This window comes from Pezoporus wallicus, unplaced genomic scaffold (assembly GCF_028554395.1).
Source record: "Pezoporus wallicus isolate ANWC-B61680 ecotype Strahan unplaced genomic scaffold, APGP_CSIRO_Pwel_v1 scaffold_3294, whole genome shotgun sequence".
In the NCBI taxonomy this organism is placed as follows: domain Eukaryota; kingdom Metazoa; phylum Chordata; class Aves; order Psittaciformes; family Psittacidae; genus Pezoporus; species Pezoporus wallicus.
In genome coordinates, this window is record NW_026635478.1 from 3,708,444 (window position 1) to 3,736,102 (window position 27,659).

Consider the following 27,659-nt stretch of genomic DNA (forward strand, 5'->3'; position numbering starts at 1 on the left):
AAGGCTGGTGTCCTAGCACTAGCAACACATTTGGTAGATGGTGTCTGGTACAGATGAAATTGGAGAAGGAGAATGGACCAGACTCCTCCAAAACAGACATGAATATGTATTGAGCCATGATTTATTATTATTTATTATTCATTGTTAGCCATGAACATGTTGGTACAACAAGTTGTGTTGCATTTTCAAAGAATTGTTAATTCAAATGTAGTAATTTGGGGGGCAGCAGTGCTGGATTGCTCCGAAGGGTTCCTGGCTGCTGCCGTTTTTGTTATTTTTTATTTTTTATTTTCTTTTTAGTATGTAATAAAGGAACAATCTTTTTCTGAATTACAGCTTCTAGGTAAGGTGAAGAGCCCTGCATAAATTCCTTTTTCTTCCTTTTATAACTCCCCTTTCCTCCTTGCGAGTAAAACATGAGCAGGTATGTGCCCTTATAAATGCAGTGTCTAGACAGGACTGCTTTAACCGTACTCAAAACACCATTGCCAATTTCCATGACAGTTTTTAACTATGAAGTTGAGTTTGTATTCTAGTTCCTGAACTTCAAACTGTTGTTTTCCTTCCCCTTCCTTGTAGACTCTGTTGTCTGAAAGTTTTGTTTTGCTTTTATTTTTCTAAGATGCTCGTTTAGTGACAGGCATTCAAGATGTTGGATTGTAAGAAGAATGCAGTGCGTTTAGTTTGTCTTGTGGGATGTGGTTTGCTTTTGGTTTGGGTTTTTTGGTGGTGGTTTGGGGGGATTTGGTTTTTTGCTTTGTGATTTGGGTTGGTTTGGTTTTTACAGTTTGTAGAGCTGGCTATCCTGCTGTGGAGATATTTTACTTGAGCAAAGAAGTCAAAGGAAGGGAGAAGGGGGTCATGCACCAATTTCCTCCCTCACCCGTGCAAGGGAGCTTGGAAAAATACACTTCATTGTAGAACAGTTACCTAGGTGCTTCTTGTCCATCCCTCTTCTCAGGATGTATGGAAGTTGCCTTAGGTTGTAAAGGAGCTTAGACTTGGTGTTGGTCTCCAGCATGCCTAAATCCACTGCACAGCAGGTGCTGTATTGCCTGGGACTGATTCCTTCTGGTGAAAACTATAGTGCTGGAATAAAAACTTACTGCTCATAACTGAGGTGTGTTGAGAAACACTGAGAGGCAGCACGATGCTTGAAGTGTTAGGGGACCAGCCCTGCTTGAAGGGATTGTAGGTACTTGCAACATCTTTAGGGGAGTGAACTCTTCTCCAGTCCAGCTACCAGTGGTGTGTATTTTTAGCAGAGACAAAGCAAATAATGTGAAGTGCTTGTTGACTTGAATCCATGCATTAAGAATACTTGTTGCTTTACATATTGTAGCAGCATGTGCCTATATGGCTAGCTACAGGAGTGCCTTCCACTTCACTGATTATCATTTGTTCTAGCTACATGTGTATGTACTAACTGTAAGAGCTTGTGTGCCTTTCTCTTCACCCAAACCCCAGCATCTTTCACCCTACTCTGGGACGTTCCACTGATGGGAAACAGCTCTCAGGTCTTCCTCTGTTTATGGTTGTGACTGTAAACAAAGCTCCTAAAGAGGAAGAAGGTGTAGTATCATTGTAGCGTTGGCTTACAGTTATAAGAAATGGTGTAGCCTCATTATGCTCTGGTCTATGTGAAAGATCACTGTATATGAGCAGGATCTTCATCTCCCTATCCTTCTGGGGTTTGCCTTTGCCCTTAGCTTACTGCTTTATGTGGTAAAGTGAAGGCTCCTGAGGTAGAAATGGTCAAATGCAGTTCCTGCCACATAAGTACAGGGAGCTAGGGTGACTTGCAGGGATGCAGGAGCCTGAACTGCTGCACTGTGAAGGTCTGAGGTGAGTTGGGTGATTGTGGCAGCAACAGATGTGTTACCAGCTTTGTTGATGAAAACCATGTGTTTAGGGTGGTCTGATGCACTGAGACTAGGTGTGGAAGTAATTTGAACAGAGGTTGGTTGTATCAGAAAATCAGTATAGAAAGATTGTTGTTAATCTAAAGCTGATGGAATAGTGATCTGCCTGACCTGTGGCAGTCATGAGGAGCCCATCTACTGCAGCTCATTTGAGGTGGAGTGTTTCAGTGGGATACAATCATGGCACATTTACTGTTGCTTTCTCCTGTGGATCCTGCTAGACTGCTCTTTATCTCCCCCAGTCCTCAGACTTACAAATTTGCCAAATACCTCCTCCATTCCAGAGATACCTGGGGAGAGACTGGAACTTGCTTGCTCTCTTCTTTCTACCAGCACAGCGGCACTCAAAATGGTAGTCTAGAAAGCCATGGTGGGTGGCTGTTCTTTTCAAGTTTGCAGTTAATATCTTTTTGGAGTTTCATGGCTTTAGCATTTGAATGTTACAAGTCTTGGCCTTAACCTTGTCCATATCTGTAGAGTGGGTCTGAAACCTCTTCTGTTAGTGCGCACAGTCCTAGGAGGGTGCTATGTTAAACTTCAGTGAAGAATGTAAAGCTGTCACCAGAACTTGCTCAGCTCTTTCTGGTTGAGTTTGCGGGGCTCAGTGAGGTTTCCTGTGTGGAGTCTGAAGTTTAAAATCCCCAAATCCTGTTTTTTTTTTTATGAAGAACTGAGAGTGCTTTCTCTTTGCTCAGATGCTGAGCAGAAAGTGACTGATTGTAAGGCTTGCCTGGAACAGAATCTGCAATGAGCTGACCTTGCAGCTATCTCTGTCCCTCTTCAAATGGTTTCCTCTGGTTTTAGAGCCTACCTTTCTGTTGGGTTGTCCTGGGTTCAGCAGTAGCAGTCATGTTTTTCCTTTGTGTTAACTGGTGCAGTGCTGTGTTTTGACTTCTAGCTTGAGAACAGTGTTGGTGAAGCCGATGTTTTCAGTTGTTGCTAAGTGATGTTTACCCTGACCAAGGACTGTGAGGCTCATGCTCTGCCAGGGAGGAGGGCAAGCTGTGAGGAGGCAGAGACGGGGCGCCTGACCCGGGCTGGCCGGGGAGGTATTCCATACCACAGCACGTCATGCCCGGGGTGGGGGGTAACTGGGAGTTACCCGGAAGGACAGCGGCTTCCGGGTGGAACTCGCTTTCTTGGCCGGTGGTATCGTATTCTCTTCCCTTGTTATTTTCCCTTATCATTGTTTTAGCTGATAGTAGCGGTGGTGATTTGTTGCTGGACTGTTCTTGTCTCAACCCGTAGGAGTTGCACTCTCTCGATCCTCCTCCCCGTTCCTCCGGGAGCGGGGAAGGGGAGAGCCCTGGTGCCGGGGTGGGGGGGAGACGGATACAGACCTCGATTGTTGTCAGCTCGACACCACTCACTGGGAGTGAGTGAACAAGTTACCTGACTGGTATACAATTTAAATAAGTAGAAATGCGATATGTGATGTGTTGCATAATTGGATATTGCATTTGGTTTTGTATAAAACATTACAACTAAACTTCTTGGAGCTTCAGCTTCCCTCTAGGGAAGCCAGCCTCTGAGACAGCTGGAAACCCCCTTCCCTATCCTGGAGAAGGTGAGTTTCTCTGGTGGTCTGCAGGGGGGGAACCGGTGGCGAGAGCAGCACCTCATGTACTGCTCTGATGAAAAACAGTTGAGTAGATGGTGGCTCTTAACAGGAATCGCTGAGTAACATAGAATATGTGGGATATAAGCTTGTGAGGTTGTTTTCTTCCTGTTTACAGATTACTTGCAGCTTCTACATGGTTACCTTCCTTCTCCTTCCTCTTTGGCAGATAAACAGTGCTGCTTGGTGCTTTCCTAATGGTGCCTTCCCAGGCTGAAGCTGAGTGTGGCTCTTCAAAACCTTCACTCTGCTCTTTGACAGGCTGGTCCAAGAGGAGAAGGAACTAAGGGTGACATAGGGAAACTGTGGTAGAGTTGGGCTTCCTGCCCTTAACCCACATTTCTGCTGTTGGTTTCAGCCTCCTGCAAGCTTGAGATGACTTTCGAGGAAGACCTGGCTGTGCTTCTCCCTGCTGAAGAACGTGGCTATGTCTGACAAGGTTTTGGCATCAGGTTTTTGTGGTAGGAAGCTAAAGTTTGCATCCAAAAATAATCCCCAAGAAGTCAGGAGAATGTTGCAGCAAGGAAACTTCTCAAATTTGTCAAGTAAATATTTTTTTTAAGTATCGGTTGTATGAAATGCTTGTTTCGAGTTGACAGCTGGCACTGTGTGTAAAGCCGTGGTATCAGGTGTTTTATGGAACATGGTCACTTTTTGTTATGGTATTTCAAAATCAGCACCTTTCTGGACATGTTTGGCAAAGATTTTTGTGTTTAAAGTGTGTGTTGTTTCAGTTTGCAGTGAGAGCAGGTGTCAGCCTCATCTCATGTAGCAAAAACAAAAAATCCCACTTTTGGTTCTAAAGCGTCACTCTAATTCTGTGTCCCAGATGTGTTGTGTTGTTTTTTGGTTTTTTTTTCAATAAAAAATCTCCTTGGAAAGAGGGGAAATCATAGCGAGGTTTTATTTATTCCTTAAAGCATGACAAGGGAGAGAAACAGAGAAGGAAAAGTGTCATTCCTGTCTTCATCACTTTCCCTTTGTTTTTTCCCTGATTTTGTCTCTTGGACAAAAGACAGCTTCTTCCTACGTGAACAAGACATTGGGCAGTGCTATTCCCAGGGCCAATCCTGGGCTGAATTCCTGGCCATGAAACCTGTTTTGGTGAGACAGAAGTGGTACAGTGGTCTGTGGGTATGGTACTCGTGAGAGCACAGAACGCCCATAGGGCTTGTGTCCGAATCCATGGCTGGCATCTCTGCATGCAGAGCACCATTCCCACAGGTTGTCTGGGCAGATGGGAGGGGACCAAAGAACATCTTACCTTGAAGCAGGATTAATCCCCTCCCTGTGTGTTAGACTTGGCTGGAAAAAGAGGGAGGACAGAAAGGTAAGGTTAGGACGTGAGCTGAAGGGAAGTGCAGAGCAGGTCCTGGTTTTCCTGTCCTTTCTACGACTTCAGTTGTCTTAGGAGAATGGCAAGGTTTTTCCTTCTCGTGGTGCTGTTGCTGGTAAATGGCTACTGTGGGCATCGCTGTCTTTTGCTAGGAATCTGTAAAAGCTTTGCCATCTGCTCCCTCCCCTTGAAACCCAGCCCCAAGACCAGACTTCCCATAGATTGCTGATGTGAAAAAAAGGCATAGGAGGTGGAATGGGGGAAAGCTTCCTTTATTATTATTAGAAATAGAAAAAACAATGTCTCTAGCCTTTTTTCCAGGGAGAAGTGGCAGTGGTTACCACATGTCCACTAGTAAGTTTTGCCTTATCACAAGAATGTACTACCTTGTGTCTTCTAAGTTTTTTTTTCCTTGAAACATGATGCAAATGTGGATAGAAATGTAGTTGGCAGACAAACTCCTCGCCTCTGTAGCAGGTTTGAGTATCGCAGTTTGCATTCTTGAGCAGCGGATGGCAGGTGATGCTGGGGTTCATATCCTGGGTGCTCGTTCTCATTCGCTGCCCCATATACGCAGCAGCTCCTGGGGATGCTGGCACCTCTTCTAACAGTGTAATACCTGCACAGCATCTCTGTGCACACATGATGCTGTGTTACTCGACAAGTCCCATGTGCCCACACTGTGTCAGTTGTGGTACACAGGCAGAGGTCTGTCCTGTGGTGCAAATGGCAGCCGAGCTGTCCTGAAGCTCCTTGGCCAGGCTCTGCATGTGCTGCCTGGAGCGTGCTCCTCTATTTCCACCCAGGAAATCCTGGACAGAAATAAGAGTGTCATTGCTTTCTAAATGCAATGATGGCATTTAGGCTAGCACTTTGGGTGCTGCTGTAGGTCTAATACACCTGATGTGAATTTCTGTTGCAGGGGAGAAGGGATGAAAACCTTCAAGTTTTGGTGCTTGCTTTTTTGTTTGGTTGGGTTTTGGTTGTTTTGGGGCTTTTGTCTTTGTTTTGGTTTTAATTTTTTTTTTTTCCCCTTCAGATGTGCTGGGTCATAGAAATCGCAGAACGGTTTGGGTTGGAATGGACCTTAAAGCTCATCCAGTTCTAACCCCCTGCCATGGACAGGCAGGGACAGCTTGCACTAGACCAGGTTGCTCAAAGCCCTGTCCAGCCTGGCCTTGAACACTGCCAGGGATGGGGCAGCCACAGCTTCCAGATAAATTCATTTTTTCATCTTGACTGGCTTTCTTTGCACACTTGTCACTGCCTCCTGCAAGTCTAAGACTGTCTCTGTAGAAATAGGAGGATATGGTGAGTTTTGAACAGCAAAAATTCCCCACTTTTAAATCTCAGCCTACATTCTAGTGCAGTGAATTGTAAATGCTTCCAATTATGCAATGACATAGATTCCTTGTTGCTGGTAACTGGCTGTCTTCACTTCCAGCCTTTGAAAGAGCAGGAAACAGAAAATCAGGCCCTTGTGTTTAAAACCTGAAAGTCCGCACATGCTCAGCCTGGTTAAGCTGGAGCTGCTCAGGCTTGGCTTTATACATCTCACATCTTAATGATGAATTAAGAAGCTTGTCCCAGGCACTCTTGTTTGAGATGTGCATTTCTGGACATGTGGGATTATATCAAAAAAGCCTTTCAACATAACACATCAAATTTTGTCCATTTGAAAATCCAGGTGCAGGAACTGGCTCTTACGAGATTTTTCCCTGAGCTCTGCAGAGTTCCAAGGAATCTATGGTGTTAAAAGAAAAAAGGAAACCGAAAAAAAGGTCAAACAGCAGTTTAAATTTTTAAACCGGCCTCCCAAACTTGTTGAAGAGCTGGTGTTCCTCAAGGCTTCTGTGGTAGAGGGGCAGCAGGTCCCTGGGCCCGTGGGACTGGCTGGGCAGGATGTGCGGCAGGATGCTGTGGTGCGGCTGGCTGGGCAGGGCGCTGCTGGGTGACACCAGCCGGGGCAGGACCTGTGCTGTGGGGTGCCAGCTCTGCAGGGGCAGCTTCAACAGGCTTTCAGGGCTGCTGGCAAAGGCAAGAGGGAGAGGTGAAAGGGGGCTGCAGCATTGCAGGGAGCCCGCAGCCCACCCAGGCGATGCTGAGGCAGGGCAAAGGGGAACTGTGGTCCTCTGGTTCAACTGCCCCCTTGAAAAGAGCATATGCAAGGGTTTCATTGCTGTTAGGCGCTAGGTGGGGAGCACATAAGAGGGTAAGGCAGGGGAGTGAGTGACTGCCCAAGCGATGTGGGCTTTTACATCTGGCCTCTCCTGCCTCCAGGGAGACTGGGAGCAGCCCTTGGCCCCTGTGTGAGGAACTGGGGGGCAGTACCAGCACCAGGGTCTGAGCGGTACCTTTGGAAAGCCAGGTTATTGCAGCCTGCCAGCGCCCCTGGGAACACAGAGCTGGAAAGGGCTGAAAGGTGGTAATCGCGCCGGTGATAGTGTTTCAGTCTCCCAAAAGCCTTCCTTGTCCTGTCAGGAGTGGAGTGGTCATGTCTCCATCCTCCTCTGGCTTTCCTCCTTTGCTGCTGCTGCCTGCAAGGTAGAGAGAGAGAGATGCAGATGCTTTCTTTGCTCACTGGGGGCCGGTTGTTTTCATTTACACCTCCAGACAGATTTGGCATGTTTGCATCCTAAACCCAAGTTGTTATCCCATGATTTTGACCTCCTTCCTCTGCTCCCAGAGGAAAGCACCAAAACTGTTTCAGCCCTGCAAAAAAGGGGTACTGGTGCAGACTGGGGAAGAGCAGGACAGTGGGGGGAGGTCTGGCTGGTGCTTGCTGGGAGATTGAGACATCGTCTCTTGCAGGGTTTTTTACTCATTGTTCTTTTGCACTTATAGTAAGGAGCTAGGCTCTCAGTTAAAGCCACATCCCCAGGTAGGCTCCTGCATGGTAACTTTTGCTGCCATCACTTGTTCAGGACACCATCATTGGCAAAAACAAGGGGTCCCCCTGGACCTTAGGATGGGAAAGCAGGGCAGTGCTGCTGCTCTGTAAGAATGGTCCTGACTGGTGGCCCTGCTCCCCACCTGCTTCTCTCCCAGTGCTTACCAGGGGAGGATGTTCCTTTTTTAGAATCATAGAATAGTTAGGGTTGGAAAGGACCTTAAGATCATCAGGTTCCAACCCCTCTGCCATGGGCAGGGACACCTCACACTAAACCATGTCACCCAAGGCTCTGTCCAACCTGGCCTTGAACACCACCAGGGATGGAGCATTCACAACTTCCCTGGGCAACCCTTTCCCGTGCCTCACCACCCTCACAGTAAAGAACTTCCTCCTTATATCCAATCTAAACTTCCCCTGTTTAAGTTTGAACCCGTTACCCCTTGTCCTATCACTACAGTCCCTAATGAAGAGTCCCTCCCTAGCATCCCTATAGGCCCCCTTTGGATACTGGAAGGCTGCTATGAGGTCTCCACGCAGCCTTCTCTTCTCCAGGCTGAACAGCCCCAACTTCCTCAGCCTGTCTTCATACGGGAGGTGCTCCAGTCCCCTGATCATCCTCGTGGCCCTTCTCTGCACTTGTTCCAACAGTTCCATGTGCTTTTTATGGTGAGGACACCAGAACTGTACACAGCATCTGCCTACCTTGGGTTGTACACACAACGTGGCAGGGCTGTTCCCACTCACTATCCTTTCTGTCTGTTCCCTTCCTCTGTTCTGGAGAGCTTTTTGTCAACCACCAAGCTAACGGCATCCCTTGCAGGACACCTCTCTGCAATCACCCACCACATCCCTCATCCCTGGGGCCACTATCCCTCCCAAGACCCATCTTCCCCATCAGTGCCAAACGCGCCATTGCTTTGGAGCCATGACTGTGCCAAACTGCGTCTGGTTTTGGATGTGACCCCCCCCCCGTTGCCCTGCCTCCGTACTCACCCCGCACACCTCCTCCTCGCCCTGTCGCGCCAGCAGCAGACGGCGAAGGAGATGGACAGCACCAGGATAACAGCTCCACTGAGCAGCGATGCGGCCACCGCAGCGCGGGAGCCAGTGCCTGGGGGCTTCGGGGCGGCTGCGGGGAGAGATCAGGATGGGCCCATGGGAGCAGGGCCGAAGCAGGCATTGTGCATCCACCCGCACCGGCCCTGCTCCCCCTTATAATTACACTTCAGGGCATTGTTTTTAGGAAGAAGCATGTAAAGACAGCTCCATAAACACAGAAGTTAATGGGGTGAGTGTGTGTGTGTGTGTGGGATCCCCAAAATCACATTAAGAGTTAATATTTTCTTCGGGTAATTGAGGTGAAATAGTCACATTGGAGGGAAAATGTGAAATGCTGGATGCAGCTTGGGTGAAGTGCAAACGGAGGAGGAATGAAGCACGATGAAAAGGAAATGGTAGCCTTGCTGTTGGTTGTTTTTTTTAATGGAATGTGTATTTTTGGATGTCTGTTGCATGGGGATTGGGATAGGGAAAAAGTTGAAAAAGAGAAATAAAATGGAGAAGGGGAAGAGTATGGGAAAGGGGAAAAAAGGGGAGAAGGGGAAAAGGAGAAAAAGGGGAATAAGAGTGGGAAAGGGGGAAAAGTGGGGAAAAGAGTAAAAAGAGTGGAAAAGGGGGGGGGAGTGGAAAAGTGAAGAAAAGTGAAAAAAAAGAAGCAAAAAGTTAAAAGGGAACAAAAGTGGAAAGAGGGGGAAAAAGGGGGAAAAGTATTAAGGAAACATGAGTATTTAAGAGAAAAATGAGCTTGTGAAGTTTAAAAAAAAATGATAAATTGGAAACTTTGGTGAGTGTAATCATAGAATCATAGAAATGTTTGGGTTGGAAGGGATCTAGAAGTTCATCCAGTTCCCACTCCCTGCCACAGGGGAAACCTTCCACTAGACCAGGTTGCCCCAAGCCCCATCCAACCTGGCCTTGAACACTTCCAGGGATGAGGCAGCCACAGCTTCTCTGGGCAGCCTGTGCCAGAATTTTCTTGGATGGTGTATGGGCCATCCAAGTGTGTGACCCGTAGCTGCCGTAAGACCAGTGTTGGAAAGAGCAGATGAATTACATCCTGATCAAACCATAAAGGAAGCCTAAATGGTGTTTGCATTGCCAATGTCTAAACTAAGAAAGTGGCTCCCATCCCAAGAGCAAAATAATATGAAACAGTTCACTAATGTCTGCAAAAATTGCATGTTTTGGTTTTCAAAGTAAAAAAAATCCATGAACAATCCCCAGCCTTACAATCCTTGCAAAATAACCAAACTAAGACATCTGAAACTACGGAGATTTGCTTTTTGTTTTAAGGAGAAAAAGCATATAGGGATTTTCCCCTTAAAGCTGTCTTAAAAGCCTTCTATTCTGGGGAACCCAGGGTGTGATTTAACGTTTGGAGGGTTTTTTGGTTCCCCCAAGTTGTTTCTGCATTCAGTAGTGCACAAACTGCAGCCTCTGTTTAGGGCTGAGAAGGCAAATACTGCTGCTGAGCATTAGGAGTGTTTTACTGCAGAAGCATCTGTAACTCATTGCAACAAAGTTCATTGCTTTTATTTTGCAATGCTTACTTTTATGAACGACAGACAGTGACTGATAGCGTATCAGCAAGTTTTACAGCTCTGAATTGAGATGAATTGCTTTATTTCTGTTCTCATCTTTAAAGGGGGAGCTGCCTGGAGTGCTTCTGAGCTGAAGCACCTGTGCGGATGTCCTATGGTTGAAGCACTTTGGCTTCTAATTTTGAGATGCTACCTGTTTAAAATGGATTTGCATGTTTTGAGCAAATGATAGAGATGACATTTCTTGAGCAAGTGAGAGAGAAGCAGCAAAAGGCAGACTTTTTCCATTTCCAACTCTTTTTAGCCAGCTCTTGCACCACAGGTTTGCCTGTCAGCTGTTCCTGAAAGAGTCCCAGGTCTGATTCCCAGCATGAGCAATACAATTCACGCATAAACTATGTAGCATTTACAACTGAGGTGTTTTTGCTTGTGCTGCAAAAATATATACCTTTCTTGGGGGCAGTTTTCCTGAAGTTATTTAATGTGTACACACAGTACGTGGTGTGTGAGAGAAAGCTTTTAAAGCAATAAGCTTTGTTCCATCAATGTTAAGCCGTTTGTTCTCAATGAGCTGGTACCACAACAAATGTGAGGGCCATTTGCAACCGAGATTTGTTCTGCATGTGCTTTCGTAAACAGAATGTGCTGGGTTAATTCAAAGTCCAGCTTTCCTCCTATTGAAAATTATATCTGTGCCCTGTAGTCCCTATGCCTGGCACCCGGAGTCAGATATCAGCTGGTACCAGGTACCAGCTCAGTGCTGCCTGTACCAGTTACTGGGAATGAGAGGAAGCCTGATCGTTTGCTGTGCTGTTGTTGCCTGGGGAATTCACCCTTTGGCAACCCCTTAGCTCATGAAGCGCTACTGCAGGGACCCAGCTGAATCACAACACATCACCTGTGCTGACAACCGCTTAACGGGACAAGCTGGACCTCTGCTGTCCCCTTCAGGGTGGCAGGAGCACCCCAGCTTGTCCCCCTGCCCTCACTGGCTTGGCCAGAGCGAGGACACCCTTGTGTGAGGTCCTGTGCCTCCCCTCCAGCGTTAGTGATGGGGTGATGATCACCTGCCCCCCCCCCCGAGACCCTGTGAGCAGCTCCTTACCCTGACAGCGGGGCGGAGGGTGGCTCCAGGAAGAAGCGCTGTCCCGGCGGAGGCAGGACAGCCTCTGGCTGCCCACCAGCTGGTACCCATCCTGGCACCAGTACACGAGCACCGAGCCCAGGGAGACGCCCGAGCCTCTGTCCACGGAGTAGAACCCATAGCGTGGTGGGAGGAGTGCTGTGCATGGTGCTGGGGAGAAGGGAGGACGTTAAGTGCAGGTGATGACAAAGCCCCTGCTGGTGATGCTCCTGAAAATGCTTCCGTACGCTGTGTCACTCCTGCAGGTCCTGCAAGTCTCTAATTTATTTATTATGTGTGTGTGTAATCCTAAAGGAAAGATGTAGGGAAGTCTGGTGGCTTTATCTGAAAAACAAGTCTTCTAGTTGCAAACTCTGCAATGTGAGCAGCTACTGAACAGAAGTGGGACTGGAAAGGTACAGGATGGGGAGAGTGTGCAGAGAGCAACTCTTAGGAGGGAAAGGAAGAGGACAGGCAATTTCTAAATACCCCAGTATTCTGGGAGAATATTGTTGGCTGGAACTCAAAGCAATGAAATACTGTTCTATGCTGTAGGAAGATACTTTTTCCATCCCAGCCTTTATTTTTTTCCTAATTTGTTGCCCACAGCTATTCAGAGCTACTCAGTTATCCTGCTTAGATCATCCTTTTTGTATTGCACCCTTTGTATCTTTAGTGCTGTTTGTTTCTCCTAGTATCTGTCAAGAGCCAGGGGTGAGACAGACTCCAAAAGGGATGCCAATCTGACTGTGTGCGTGCAGAAAATCCCTGGATATACTAACAGATACCAAGAAAATGTGGGTGAGTACATTCTCGTGTAACAGGTATCACAGTGCCAATAACCTGAATTAAAGGAAAATACTCTGATTAGCTCTAGTTAAGATAAGCTTAGAACTTGCAGGCAGAAATGTGCTTTATCTAGCATAGAGGGAACTTCTGAGGGAAATTCTGAGTGCAACAGTAAAGCTAATGTGTGAGAGAGGTTTGGTCTGCCTCTGTGTTTGTTGAGTCAATGTAGGCTTCTCTTCCAGAGGGGCTGACAAGAAACAGACCAGGTTGAGCAAGATCAGACTTTCTCTAGGTTAGCAATGCTGTTAACAGGTAGTGGAGATGTCTATATGAGTAAATTCAGCAGTGCCAGGGAGGCTGCCCAGATGCCTGGACTGGATTTGTTGCACAGTTAAACTGTCTGACACTGGATAGCACCTTGCCCAACAATTCCTTGCTGTTGTTTAGACATAGGGTGGTCCAGGGACTGTTCCCAACAAGCATTTTGGAAATTACATGTAGTTCATAAAGATTTAGGAAGGTGAAGGGTTCAGTAGTATGGCATGGGCTGCTCTGTGCCTCTGCCTGCACTGGGCAGGTGCTCATTCCACAGCAGCCCCAGTGCCATGTCCCACTTGCTGGGAAGCAGTGTGGGCTCTGCTCTAGCAAGTGGATTAAGAAAAAATAATCACCCCAAGCACTTGGAGATCATCTGTGCTTCTAAAGAATGTCCATCCTCATTTCTACCCAGGGGTCCCAGCTCATCTTTTGGGGACAAGGATGTGTTCAGTGTGCCCATGCCCTGGGCAGGGAGCTGGTCCATCATGATATTGTATAGAGGTTAACATGGAGGAGGAATTTACTCTCCAAGGAAGACAGTCGAGTTAAATTTTCTCCCTGTGCCCAGCGACTTTTCCTCTGACATGATACACCTCTCACAGACTACAGAAGCTGCTGTGGCCATGGGGACCACACAAAGCCCTGCAGCCCCTTCAGTGTGCCTCCCTCCATGCCCACCAGGAGAAGCACCACAATGCCATCATCAATGCATCCCCCGCCTTTCACCCTGTCTGCCTGCACAGTGAGGCAGCCTGGCAGAGGGAGAGATGGGTAATCACTCACTCGAGTACCTGAGATGTTGCTGTGCAAGTAGGTCCCATTGGCAGTGTCTCGGGGCAGCCCCTTGCTGACGTGTCCTTCCCTGGGTGAGGCAGTCCCGGGCCCAGCAGCATCACTCCAGGCAAAGCCCAGGCAGCTCCAGGGCAGCAGGCAAAGGGCGATGCATTTTCTGAGCCTTTGTCCCATCATGATTTGAGGAAATGCAGCATCATCGGGTGCCCGGCCGTCCAGAGTGCCTGCAGTTTCCCCTTTGATTCTGAGCAGGAGTCAGCAGGGCTCTTAGGGCATTAAGCCTTGAGTGGCAAAGCTAGCAGCTGCCTTTCCCCCAGGGCTTGCTTCTTCTCTGTGTCGGCACAAACCCCACATCCCTTCTCCTGGCACTGCCAGCCCTGCTCTGGCTGCTTGGCTGAGAAGCTCTGCAGGGAAACCAGGCATGGGAAGGCGAGTGAGAAGCAGCAAGTGCTTGGAATTCACCTTTTACAGATCCCTCCTGCAGGGACTGGCTTTCACCATCTCCCCGGCTGCTGCAGCTTCAAACTAGGCACCCTCCTCCTCCTCCCTTATCTGCCAAAATACACAATCATGCTCGCTGCTGAGACCCTCTCATGCTCATCTTCCCTCCTGCCAGAGCCTAGGACTGGTTTTCTGTAAACAGCAGTGGAGTGGGATAAAAGCCATAGGAATCAAAAAGGTTTCATAGCAGCAACTCTGCCAGCTTTGCCACCGTGGGAACCGCAATCTGTTTTCTTTTTCCTTGGGGGTTCCCTCTGTCCAGCATCTCTCTGCTTGTCTCTTCAGGCCCTGATGTTTTATAATGTCTTATAGATAGAGGTGCTGTGGTAGCGACCACCTCTTGCCTCCTGGGCTGTAGATTGCTCTTACCTGCACCTATCTGCCTAGTCCCTGTGTGCACCCAGGAAGAGGCAAGGTGCCCTACGTTGCCCAAGCCCTTGAGACCAAGATGCTTTGGAGCAGGAAGTGCCTCTGTGCTGAAGCCAATGGCCAGTCCACTGCCTGCATAATGAGCAGTGCTTTGTGGTGGTTCTTGGAGCATCCCCTCCTAAGGCTATCCTCTCCCCTCCTTGCACCCCCGGGAGCTCCCTTTACCCCTCTTGAAAAGCCAGAGGCAGCTCAGCAGTGCTTCAGCCCTCCTTGCACTTGCAGAGACGTTTTTTGTCGCCTTCATGGGCCTTTGGACCTGAGAATGCCTTAATTCTCTCTCTCTGTCTGTCTGCCTCTCAGACACTCCCTTTCGGTTTTGGCTGTGCTGGTACCTCTCTGGGCTTCTCTCCAGGGGATTTACTTGTTTTCCCAGGAAAATCTGTTTCAACCTCCCATAACTCAGAACAATCTTGCTCAGAAATTACTTTAATTTCTTCTCTTCTCTGGGTAATCCTTAAACAGTGAGATTTCCTTGGCTTCCCTTGGAGAGTGGGCCAAGAAGGGAGGGTCCTCCCCAGCTCTGTGAATATTGCTGTTGTTTTCCCTTCCCCTTCTGACTGCAGGGATTTTGCTGTTTGTGCAATGAAGGTAAGCTCTGAGGCAGGCTGAGCTGTGTGCGAGTGTGACCCTGACAGCCAAGGAGCTGGCCTTGGGGCATGCCCTGGCTGCAAATACAGCCATCTCCTGGCAGTGAGGAGCTGGGGTGCAGGCAACCCTATGGGCACTGAGGATGCACCCATATGGTCACATGGGACCAACCCTGAACTGGCTCCTCTGCTGAGATGAGACTGGTGCCCATATAACTCCTGCTGGGTTTAAGAGCTGGCCTTACCACTGCTGGTGGCTGGAGGACACCTCCACCATGGTGGCTGGAGGACAGTGGGAAGAGCCAAAGCCAGTGCCCTGTCCTCCTCCCCACTGCTGCATGTGTCCCGATGCTAAATAGCTGTGGACCGAGCACATGCTGCAAGCATGGCCTTCAGCACAGGGCCAGTGGTGGTTAAGTCTTGTCATATGTGCCGGGAAATGAATGGGATCAGCAAAACCCTGGGGACACAATAACTGTGCTTGAGCTTGTGCTCAAAATGCTGAGTAGATGACATGGATTATTCATTTGCTAATGCTCTTAAGAGATTTTCCTGGGGCTGAAGGAGACAAAGGGGCTTATTATTGCATAATCAATATCCTGCTAGGGTGGGATTTCAGCTCTGTTTCCCGCTCCCTGCCTTCTGGTGGTGGCTGTCTGTGCAGACCTGGGGAGCCAGGCACCGAGCTGTGTGTGCAAGGAGTGACCGTGGGCTCAGGAAAGAAGCAGTCCATATCCCAGCTCAACAAGCCCTTTCCTTGCAGGGAAGGCAAGGAGGAAGGGGTAGCTAGCAGGGGAGTTGGTGTGGCCAAGGGGCTGGAGCTATCCCAGCTCCAGGATCTTGGCTGGCAGTTTCCACTTTCCCAGCACATCACCTGTGGGTACCTTGTCCAGACCCCTGTGCCCTGCTTCCCTTCATGATGGTGTGCCTGGCCAGAGAAGGCAGTATCCCCCTTCCTCTGGCACAGGCAGCCAAACAGAGGTGTATGGACATAAACATGGGACCATGGCACCATCAAGATCCCTCCTTAAACCCCTTGTAGGTGTTTTTTTCCATCCTGGCCAGGCCTACACCCTCATACCATTCTCCTGGTTTTGGCACAGCCCTTGTCAGATCTGCAGTTTTGTTTGACACCAAAAGCACAAGCCCCAGAAAAACAAGCACTTGCATCGTGTGATGTGAGGTTGTCTTCAGGAGAGTCCCTGGAGGAGCACAGATAGATGAAATGCAAGGGTAATCAGAGAAGGCTACATGGCGTCCTGCCTTGTGGGATTTTGATCACAGTGTGCCCCATGGTGTGGCCTGTGGAGGGGCTGGGCATCGTGGGCAGGTTCAGCCCTGCATGGAGAAGCACTCATTCCCTGGGGCTGACACGCTCACCTGGCAGCAGTGGGATCCTGGACCTGTACTCCGGGGGGGGGGGGATGTGGTGAAATTGGATGATCAGACAAGAGGAAAGAAGAAGGGACTGGGTCAGGGGACACTTGCTGGGAGAGCTGGGTGACTGCAGGAGTCTTGCCAGAAAAGAGCTGGGGAAGCTTGTGCTGCAGCCAGCTGAGTGGGTGTTGATGTCTGACTGCAGCCTATGCAATTTCCCTGGGACACTTGCTGTTGCATACGTGGGGAACTGCAAACCAGAATGTAGATGTATGCCTCAGTGCCTCATCTGCCTTTTATATCTCAGGTCCTTTGGAGGAGAAAAGGCAACCGAGAGATGTGGGAGGGGTAGGTGAAGTACATTGGTAATTCTCCATCCAGAACTCTCTACTCAGTTTCTTTCTGTGCCGTAGAGATCCTGGTAAAAAAAAAAACAACAGAAAGCAAGCATCCCTGACTGTTTAAGGGGATTTACTTTGGTCATGTTTATTCCTGTGTTGCATTTTAATCACACATTCTTGCAGGTAGACTTTGTTGTATGCCTCAAGTCCATTGTAGTGTGTTGCATTGGTTGCACTTAAATAAGGAGATCCTGTTTCTCATGGGAAGTAGTGTTTGCACAGGCCAAGACTAAAAGCACTGGGCTCACCTAGGTCAGCTTGTGAACAGTGCAGAACTCTGCAGAAGCCAAATCTCCACTACTGAATGTGTAAGTCCTAATTTCAAGTCAGTGACCATGGATGATCCTCTCTACTTGCAGAAGGTTCTGCAGACAGAAGAACATAGAGTTACAGAAGAACAATGAGTACAAATTACTCATTGCGAGTCACTTGCTTAGCTCTCTTGCTAGTCCATCCTTCATGCACGGCAACCAGGGCTAGCTCTGTGGAAACAAATAGCTCTCCAGAAAGCTGATTCCAGGGTGTTTAGGTGCAAGGTCTTCGTGTCATGCTGTTTCTATACCACATACGTACACGCTACATAGCCCTGGGTTCCCTCTAAACCCACCTTTCCGCAGCTCCAGTAACTGGGGCTCGGTGCCACAGGTTTGCAAGAGCACTGCGGATGGACCTGACCTCCCAGCAAGTGACTCACCAAGTCTGCACCTCCCTGGGTTATGTGTGTACAGCCCCCCATGAAAGGACTCCTCTCACTCGACTTTAGAAATCTTCATCTGTGCCAGTCACTTTTGGTTGTTTCATCGTTCGGGTAAGAATAAGGACTTGCTTTATCCAGCCCATGTGGGACTCCTATTTCAAGATGCGCTGGAATTTTTAAGAGGTGCCCCCTGACTGCAAAGGCAGCTCATGTAGCAGTGCCTGCACTGCAGATGGGTAAAGTTGCTGGGAGGACCCTCAGACACCGACCTTGCCTGTATCCACTGGCAGCGGATGAATCTGCCAGCATGTGCAGATTTGTCACTACGCAGATTTCTGGGGGATTGCGCTTGGCAAGCCCTTGCCACACTTACATCAACCCAGTAGGGCCTTGGAAGTTGGCGTGCTGGTGTCATTCCAACCGTGATTAGGTGGGGACACCTAAGGAGTGCAAGAAGCTCTGTGGTCCTGAAGGCATGACCAGGGACAGTTCAGGTTTGCATGTCAGGGTGGCATTATAAGTTGATCCATTGTGAAAGACGCCCTTGGAAAGGCTTTGAGTTTCAGCGTAAGAGAGAAAATGACCCCAAAAGGAGAGGCAGCATACAGATGGACCAAGCTCCCCTTGCGGTTACAGGAGCCTTAGGATCGAGTCTGAAGATTTTAACTTGGTCACCCATGTCCCCAGCCTTTTCTGTGATAGCTGCTATTCACACTTAGTTGGTTGCTTCTGCCCCCAGGGGCATAAACTGAGACAGCCTCTACTGACATGAGCTGGCTACATAGCTTGACTGATAGCAGGTGATATGCCAGACACAGGAGTCTAAAGAGAATCTGTACTGGGTATATGTGTGTGTATGTTTTCTTTCCTAACACATCATGAATGACTTGGACAGGTGGATACCTGCCCATTTATTCCTAAAAGCCATTCATGCAATGATTAAGCTGTCATAAATAACCAGTAAATGACAATATTGCCACTTAAGCATGCATTTTGCTAACTGAATAATTCCTTCCCCTGAAAAATCTCATAGTTTAGTTATTTATTGCTAATCCTCTTATATATGCACAAATATATGCATGTACATATGCATATGATGTACACATGCATATCATGTACACAGACATTTGCATGCACGCAGAGACTTCCTACTTGCTTTGCTTATTTCCAAAGGCAGGGTATTCCAGACAGGGGCATTTCATGTGGACTCCATAAACTTCTACTTTGACATGTACATTGTGCTATTTCATAACCTCCTTCTAGATTCCAGATTACAGCATTAACCTTTTGTTGGCCAGAGGCTGGTGCTGTTAAACTCTTCATTCCTAACAGGCGTACTCTGATGCCCAGGCTTTTGGATACATAGGACTTATTTCCTGTGTTTTTCATGAAAACCCGCAGTTTCTTGGTACTCTTAAAGTGGATTTTTTGCACCACAGACTTTCCCAGAATGGAAGAATTACTTTTACCCAGCTTTTTTTTGAGGAAAGGAATTATCGTTATTACTGGCTTCTTTTTGGTTTGGGTTTTGGTTTTTTTTTAGTTTTTGATTTGGTTTGTCTTCTTATCTTCCTGTTCACTTAATGCTCTGGGCAATTGCACATGCTTTTCTAGATGACACAGGCACTGTTATGCCCCTTCACCTTTGGGTTACACAAGTTTATACAACCAGAGAGAAGAGACCCTCATGTGAAAATAAGGGCATGGCAGGTCTGAGGCGTCATTGAATGGGTGCTGGCCTGAAGTTAGGAGGTGCAGGACTTTTTTGAAGGGTGGTCTCATAAAAGTCTACTGGGAAGACAGACTAGCCCCAGAGGAATGTTGAAGGTGGTTTGGTGATTCATGCAGTGGAGTAGGGTCAGTGGCATATATCAGAATAGACAGACTCAGATGACTGCTTGGAGGACTGCACTGTATCCATCCAGAAATGCAAACAGGAATGTACCTTCAAAAAAGGAATGGAAAAATTCAGTACTCCTTTCCTTTGAGCCTTGCAATGGTGCATCCCCCACTGGTATTGCCATCCTCACTAGCATTGCTTAATGGATGCTGCCAGTATATACAACCAAACAGTAAATATACAATGAAACCCAACCATACAGTGCATTGGATAACAAAAGATTAGCAAGCCTGTACAACAGGGTGGGGTGGTTGTGCTGCTCCCTCTGTGCTGGGAATTGGTAGAGTTGAAGGTGAAAGTTGTAGTTTGACCAGGAAAAGAATTCTTACTTAGAATTCTTACTTAGAATTAGAGGGAAAAAAAAAAAGCAGCGCCCTTGTGCCGAGATCAGTGCAGCTGGAAATGCACTTCCTGCAGTTAAAAATACAGGGAGGTTCCTATATAATGGGACTTCAGAGAGGAGATCCGGCAAAACTGTTAACATCTATTCATTCTGATGCCTTAAAAGTTAGCTGCCCAGCAGCTCTTCACTTCGCTGATGGTGTTTAGGGCGAGGTTGTCTCATCCTATAATGTAGTCCTGGTCTGACATCTGAGAATACCAAAGCTCTACAGGAAAAACAGGGACCAGAGTTTATTTCAGTTACACCACTTCCTGCGTGGAAATCAGGAGATGTTCCCAAAGGGCGGTCGCTGCGTGTAGGCGATAGCATGCCTCTCTCCACAGGAGCTCTCTGCAGCTGGTCTGGGAAGTTTACTGCCTCAGGAAGCCAATAAATTAAACAGATATTTAATCTGAAGAGGGCTGGGCTGGGGTGGCCAGAAAAGCTTGATGGAATATTAACACTGTTTGCTACTTATTGAGAGTAGGGTAACTGTGCTTTGAGCCATCCATGATCACCATTCAGCTAGGAACCTTAGCTGAATGGAGATAATCATATGCCCTGAAGTAGCCCTTTTTCTATCTTACTACTTTTTTACCTCCATGATGTCATGGTCTGATGATGTGATTATTGGTTGCTGTGTTAAATAGGTTCCCAGTAAAATCCTGATTCTTTTCATATTGTAATAGGATTATCATACAAGATGAGGGTATTTGCACCTAAGACAAAATACACAGTAGTTTACATGCAGAATAAGTGCAACCATCTAGAAACTGAATTTTCTAAAGATCAGCACAAAGCTCTTGAAACAGGCCCAACCCAAACGGAAAATACAAGGTGCTGTTGAATCAACAATGAAGCAACAAGTTTCAAGGCTATGCCAGGAAAACAGGGAAATGTCTCTCCCTTCGCATCCTTACCTACGGAGGAAGTTTTTTTCTGCCATCAGTTACTGATTCACTCAGTCCAGGGAAGGGCTGCTTTCCAGTTTGGTTTGAATGCCGGTCCTCTAATCAGCTGGAGAAAAGGAGTCACTTATATAAGCCAAAGGAAAGGAAATGCTTCTGTGATACAGATCACATGAAGAGCTAGGACTGAGCGCTGGTTGTCTCCCAAAGTCCAGTTTCTGCATCTTCTCACCCTGATTCTTTAGGGCTGAGTTGACTGGGAGAAGTGGCAATTTAGGAGGCTTTCCTCTTCTTACTAGCCTTTCTTTTTCAAGGCAGTTGGTGAAGGCAAGTGGAAGGCATGACCCCCTCCTCAGACAAAGAGCTCAACGGGCTAGATAACCCCAGCTTCATGGTGAGTCTGCTTATCTCTGACGGGTAATTCTTGCATTAACAGGTATGAGACCTGAAAAAGGAGGAGAAAGGGAAAGCCAGGGGCTTTTCTGACTGGCTGCAAAGATGCTGGTGTGTTGTAAACGTCTGTCTCTGCTCCTTTATCAACAGGAATCTAAGGAATGATTTCTACACTACAGCCTGCTGCTGTGGACTCAGCATACTGCCTGCTCTATAGTGCTTTTTAAGCTTTTTTTTTCTCCATTATTTCTAAAATGGTATCATAGATGAACGGCAGCACACTTGTATCTGTACTGAAAAGCAAGCGGGCTTGTGGCACCTTGTGGCTGTGTCCCTGGGTAGAGCACTTTGCCTAATAATTAGTAAAATTGCAATAGAAATTTAGCCTAGTGAAGAATGTTTATTTTCTGTGTGTCTTCTGCCTGTTTCTAATGGGATGAATTGTCAGAGAGATGGGTGAAAAAGGGATTTGTGAGTCACTGGGAGAAAGCATGCTGTAGAGTTATAGCAGGGTAGTAAAAGCTGTAAATGTGTCAGTTCAGGGGCAAGCAGTGCCCTGGAAATGCTGCAGGCTATTACAGCCATAGGGCAAGGGCCTGAGGCACAGCAGCCCCCTTCCTGTCCCACAGCAGGGGTCATCTCCATTAGAATCTAAAAGAGCTGCCTATGTTCTGACAGCAGGTGTGAAGGAGTGAGGTCCTGCAACCATCTTCCTACCTTGGTACAGAGCACCCATCTTGGAGGACCTTGGAGGAGGCATTTAACTTCCCGGTGTGCAAAGTGCCCCATTTCTTGGCTAGCTCTTGGTGAGCTTGCTGTAGCAGTGGAGGTGGGAGTGCTCTGCCAGCTCTGGGCAGAGCCTCCAGGAGGTGCTCAGGGAAAGTAAGAGGTCTTTTGGTATTGGTAACAGGGTTTCTGTTTCTACCTGTTCTGACATAACACTAATCAGGATTGTGACTTCCTCTGGTTTGAGTCACCCCAGAGAAGGTAGAAGACAGAGGTCTTTTACCTGTGGTTCAAGCAGTTCAGTATCTGACTACCTTCCCGATGTGCTTATTTAAGATGCTGTTGAGGGTCCTTATGCTATGACTTGAGCCTGAGATACGTGGAGGTGTCCTGGTCTCCTGGGTTGCTGGGAGCATCTGGGCTGAAAACCACCAGCAGCACTTCCTTTTCTCTGCTCCAGACTGCTCCTGCCTTGTCCTTCTCCAGCATCTCAGCATCACAGACTGGCTGAAGTTGGAAGGGATCTCTGGAGGTCAGCTCTTTCAACCCCTTTGCTCAAGCAGGGTTATCTAGAGCCAGTTGCCCAGGACTGTGTCTAGACAGTTAAATATCTGTAAGGATAAAGAATCCACAACCTCTCTGGGCAGCCTATGCAGTACTTGGTCACCCTCACAGTGAAAAAATATTTCCTCATGTTAAGATGGGACCTCCTGTGTTTCATTTTGAGCCCGTTGCCTCCAGTCCTGTCTCATCCTGTCATCTCCACTCCATCCTTCTCCCACTGAACCCTGCTCACTCTCTCCCTTCCAGCTCCTGGGGTGATTCAGGCCTTCATGTGGTAATCATGTGGGGCTACTACTGGCACAGGCTCTGCCTGGCTCGAATATGCCTCCTGGATAACATGGGAAAAGTTGCAGTGCAAGGAAAGGAGCTTACTGCTGTCTGCCTAGCTTAGGATTCGTCTACCCGTGGTGTTATTCAGGAGTAGCTGTCCTCAGATGACTCCGTGCATGGGCAGCCTGAAGTACCTTGCTGTACATTTGTTAATCAGGCTCTCCTGTTTTGAAGTGAAAATGCCTCCACAGGGAGTTATTCAGGGATGCCTCTTGCTCTCGAAGTTCATGCCTGAGTTCAGTTTGAATTAACTCTGCTGTCACCTATCTATTTTGAAGTACCTATAATGCTCCCAGCCTACCTAGGCTGGATATATACAAAGGTAATATAAATAAATAAAAGGTATTACATAGCGTTATTTCAACAGCCTGGTCTAAAATGGGACTTTGGAGACTCAGCTATGAGAATGGAAACCTGGAGGATTCAGGCAAATGATGAAGTCCTTCAGGATTAATCTGCCCCACCTGCAATATTTATGACTGAATGTAACATTAATTTTACATCCCTATTCCCTGACCTCGTCGTTAGCTGTTTGCCCCTACTGGTAGGCAGGCCATGAGCACTACTGCAGCTAGCTTGCTTTGCTGAGCATTTCAGTGTCTTCAGCTTCCAGCAGGACTTGGATGATAAAAAAAAAACAGAAGTCTGGTGCTGACAAACTGGTTGAGCTTCTCTTGACGACAGGTTTCTGTCCCTGACTGAGCAGGGCATCCTAGCCCAGAAAAACCCTCTGCTGCCAGGGCACCAAGGACTCTCTGGCTGGAGAAGGGTCAGTGAAACAAATGGCTTGGGATCTGAATTAGCTTTTGCGTTTGGCTCAAAACATTGTGGCTTCCCAGGCAGCCTCCTTCCATTACGTGCATGTGTGCAGGGATGTGCATGTCTGTGTGTGTGCACATGGGGTGTCCATGTGCACAGGCAACGTGTGTGTGTGCGTGTATATGCACAGGGGTCAGGGTGGGTTGGGAGGAGGAGTGGACAACCGGGGGCATTTACATAGCTTAAAAGCTGTGGCAAGTGAAGCAAAGCAGTATTTTGTTTTCCTTGGCAAAACATGTCTTTGTATAAATAAACTGTACAGGGCGTGCAGCTCTCTGGGGAGCCCTGGGGCTTCTGGGAGGAGATTCAAGTCTTCCTGGGGAGCTGTTTCAGACCCTGCCACTTCCCTGAGGCTCCAGGTCCCCATGCTGCTTCCTGGTCCCCAATGCTGCTCCTGCCCTGGGGCATCCTGCTGGGTGCCATTCCCCGCAGCATGTGGTTGAGCTGGGGCAGCACCCCAGTAGCCCTGCTTTGAGCCAGCTCCTTTGAACTGGGCACCGGGACTCCTCATCCACTGGTGTCCCTGTGTTTTTTACCGGGTTCCTCTGGAGGGTTGAGGTTTCCTAGTAAGACAAAGGGCAGTTGCGTTCATCAAGGCAGAACATTCGTAAGGGTGAGTGTAAGGAGGTTGGAAAGAGAAGACTTAAGAAGAAATTAAATGTAAAAATGCTTCTACTCTGTATTAGCGGAGACCAAGTTGCTTTACCATATTTTATCAAAAGCACTGTTTGGGTGGGACAGCCAGGATGGACAGGACCTATGGGAGAGTGCAGCTTTCACTGATTAACCCATTCCACACTCTTCCTTGCTTCTGATTGCAGTTTCTCCACCCTTAGCTAGATGTTAATGATTCCAGCGCCCTTTCTCCAGTTGTCCCTCCGAGGCTGAGACACCCTCTAATATTTCTTCTGGTCTGGACAGACATGTGCATATAAAAATTTTCCAAGGTGTTTGTACCTCTCTTTTAATTTTCCCCTTTGCTCTTCCTTTTTATCCTGGCATTGTTGAAAGCTACATATGAGATATTCCTGCAAGACATGGAGCATGGTCACAAGAGAGGTGGCTGCTGGGTGCCTGCAAGGACAGACCGTGGCTAATGAAGGGTCTCTCCTATTGTCCAGGGTGAAGATGGGAAACACTACTGCTCCTCACTGGATCGTGATGCCCAGGGCCCAGAGGAAGGCAGGGACATGGGCCACGGTGGTATCAAGCTTGCCTACACTGTCATGGACATGCCCCCCTGGTACCTGTGCATCCTGCTGGGCATTCAGGTGTGATGGGGGAGCAGGGGGAGGCTGGGACTGGGTGAGAGTTTAATGGCTCTTCAGCTGGTTAATGAGGGTGAAACCTGAATTTGGAAGTGCTTTACCATCACTGGGCATGGCTGGAGCTTTGAGGCTGGATCTTGTGAGCTCAAGTCCCTTCTACCACCTCCTCAGCACAGACTGTTAACCTTGTGCCCTCAGCTACACTGCACCTCTTGAAGTGCAAGTGGGAAGGCAGGGTCCCACAGTTAGGGCCAAATAGTGAATAAGAACAGGTCAGATACCTCAGCTGAGGATGTGTACGTGCTGTAATATAAACTTCCCATGGCAATATAAACTGCACAGAAGGGCCACACTGCTTTGGCTGGTGTTGGTGCCCAGGTAAGTTGAATGACCCAATGCACCAATGCAATGCTGGGTACAGAGCCTCAGGGAAGAGAGACCTCAGAATGATTAAGGTTATCACTTGGATCTTGGTGGACATTTTGTACTTTGATTTCCTAAATGATCACCTCAGATTTAGAGTGTATTAAACCAAGTTTTCTGAACACATCTGCATCGTAATTTTAATAAAGCATGCCTCTAATGAACACAGTGAGTTTCTGAGCGCCACCACTTCCACTGCAGACCTGTGCTCCTGTAAGAACTGATAACTAAGGTTAATATTTAAAGCAAAAATTTGAAACATAATTTCCAGTAATTAACTGAAGATTGTTGTAGAAATATGTCTGTGATTTCTGCAAAACGCAATGCCTGATTTTTCCATTGTTTGGCATTCATTTTTCATGGTTATCCGTAACTGCACTGGGTGAGAAAAGCAAAGAATTGGTAGGACCAATTTGCCAACTTCTTATGTCATCCTTTGTGGTGCAAATGAGATGGGCTGAAACATTGCATTCACTTTGCCTGATCTCCCTCTACCTTGGGATGTCCCTACCTTCCTGTAAGAGAGCCGCAGACAGCTTTGTCTGCAGGTGCTGTGGGTAAACTGGTTGTGCCTGACAGTAGTCTGTGGAGTCCAGAGCACTGCAAAAGCTCTTTGGGCATGGAAAGAGGGAGAAGTTTGTGGGGGTGCATTGCAGTTCTTGTAGGTGTTTTGGAACAGCGCCTAACAGAGCTTTCCAGTTGCCAAAAAAAGAGAATGGGTAGTACTAGTATCTCCCAAACACAAATCCTTGCACTATTAGATTTCCCTCAACAACACAGTATTAACGTACAGCCAGTTCTGTGTCCTTTTTCACCCGGTCTTTCTCTATGGCTCCTAGCATTTCCTGACAGCCCTGGGAGGTCTCATAGCCATCCCACTGATCCTCTCCAAAGAGCTTTGCCTCCAGCATGACCTTCTCACCCAGAGCCACCTGATCAGCACCATCTTCTTTGTCTCAGGGATTTGCACCCTGCTGCAGGTCCTCTTTGGAGTCAGGTAGGACAAATGCAAGAAATGGGATACATGGCAGAAGGGCTTGTAGATGCAGTTTTAGTAGAATGCCTGTATAATTACTGCATGCACAGCACCAGCTTGGTATAGAGTGAGGGTCATTTTCTACTCTTGGGCAATCAGGACACATACGAAAGCATCCTGAAATTGCTGTACGTTAATAGCTATTTGCTGTCCTGGCTTTTACATCTCCTGGGACTTTGTGCACCTTTTGTTGGGTTTATACAATTCTCTCGTGTAAAAACTAAAGTATTGACACATGCAGTAAACAGTATCTGCTTGCTCCTTACCCCAGGGATCCTCCAGCTGAGGCAGGACCCTTCTGATCTGGACCTGGGATCAAGATCACAGATCCCACAGGAAACTGTAGGGCAAAGGATAACTGGGAGAAAACTGGTTAAAACTCTTCTACCATCAAATCACTGGTCAACTGCCAGCTCCACAACATGTTTTTATTTCTCCTGTTTCTTCCCCCATCTCTGTCTGTCTTAAGAAGTGGCTGTGGGCAAACATCTCCTCAGAGGGTGCTCTCCTTCTTTTACGTTGCTAAAGGATTAGTGAAGGAGGATGGACATCCTGGCCATGAAAAAGAGAGAATCTGGTTCTTCATAGTTGTGTTAAAGTCAGGCTGGGGTACATGACCATGGCTGTGGCTCCTGGTGCAATTCAGGCTGGTGTCCTCCCAGGCACCCCCAAATGCCTCAGTGAATACCTGAGAGCTGTGATGTCCTCTGCTTGCTGTTAGCTGAGGATGAAGGAGTAACAGGGATCCTCTCCTGTAGCTGAGTGGCTAAATGAGGAGCAGCAGATCCAATTAAGTAGTAAGGAGCTGTTCCCATAGGATAAGCTTGAATAGCCTTTGCTATGCCGAGGATGCAATTGCCGTGTTGCTGGCCCCAGCTGTAAGGCATGAGGGTATTCCTGACGGGAAGGTGGGATTCAGCCTGTAGTTTGGCTGGAGGCAAACCAAGCCTGAGGAGCTAGTGGGCAGATTTTATTTTTTTTTCTCTCCTTTTTTTTTTTCTCCTTTTCTGTTTTCTGAAACCCCGCAGTAGTTGTTGACAACCATAAGTCACCAACAAGTCAGCCAGAAAAATGGTGAATAATGAGCTGGAGGAGATGCTTTTTACTGGAAAATACCCATGCCACTCTCTGAGGCCCTGGGGAGCCTGCAGCTGAGTGCTTTGCCCAGTTGTCAGTGCCCGCATTTAAAAAAAGACTAATTCAGAGGATAGGAGGTAAGGAGATGGTCTGTTATTGTGGCATGGGGGACTGTTTGTTTGTGTTACAGAGGCTGGCCTGGTTAGCATGGCAAAGTGGTGTCTCAGAAGGGTACAGCTGCTGTCTGCTACTAGTCTGGAAGAGAAATGGGGGTCATCAGGCAGGACAAACCATTCTGGCTAAAAGACATTGTTGGCACATGAATGAATGGATGGGAACAGGCCATGAAGATGAGGAGGTTCCCACCAAGACCAAGCATGGTTCAGAAGCAGCCCTCCAGAAGCAATAGCCAAGGAAAAAGCCTGACTTGCTGCAACTTGCAGCTCAGTC

At 47.8% G+C, this 27,659-nt stretch overlaps 2 protein-coding genes across 3 annotated transcripts in view; one reads left to right on the top strand and one right to left on the bottom strand.

Moving 5' to 3' along the window:
* LOC130608063 (solute carrier family 23 member 1-like) overlaps positions 1-27,659 on the top strand; it is a 66,392-nt gene that overhangs the window by 23,079 nt on the left and 15,654 nt on the right. The window contains exons 2-4 of one of the 2 annotated variants that reach the window (XM_057425685.1): positions 20,888-20,967; positions 24,527-24,676; positions 25,936-26,093. In XM_057425685.1, the coding sequence (XP_057281668.1) occupies positions 20,914-20,967; positions 24,527-24,676; positions 25,936-26,093 (362 nt within the window). In that variant the 5' untranslated portion in view covers positions 20,888-20,913. Of the gene's footprint in view, positions 1-20,294; positions 20,968-24,526; positions 24,677-25,935; positions 26,094-27,659 lie in introns of those variants that run through there. The other variant, XM_057425675.1, reaches the window with a different exon arrangement.
* LOC130610910 (sushi domain-containing protein 3-like) lies at positions 6,679-13,568 on the bottom strand. The gene is given in 5 exon segments (XM_057431102.1): positions 6,679-6,904; positions 7,231-7,406; positions 8,759-8,898; positions 11,475-11,663; positions 13,391-13,568. Coding segments are annotated over 5 exon segments (909 nt in total).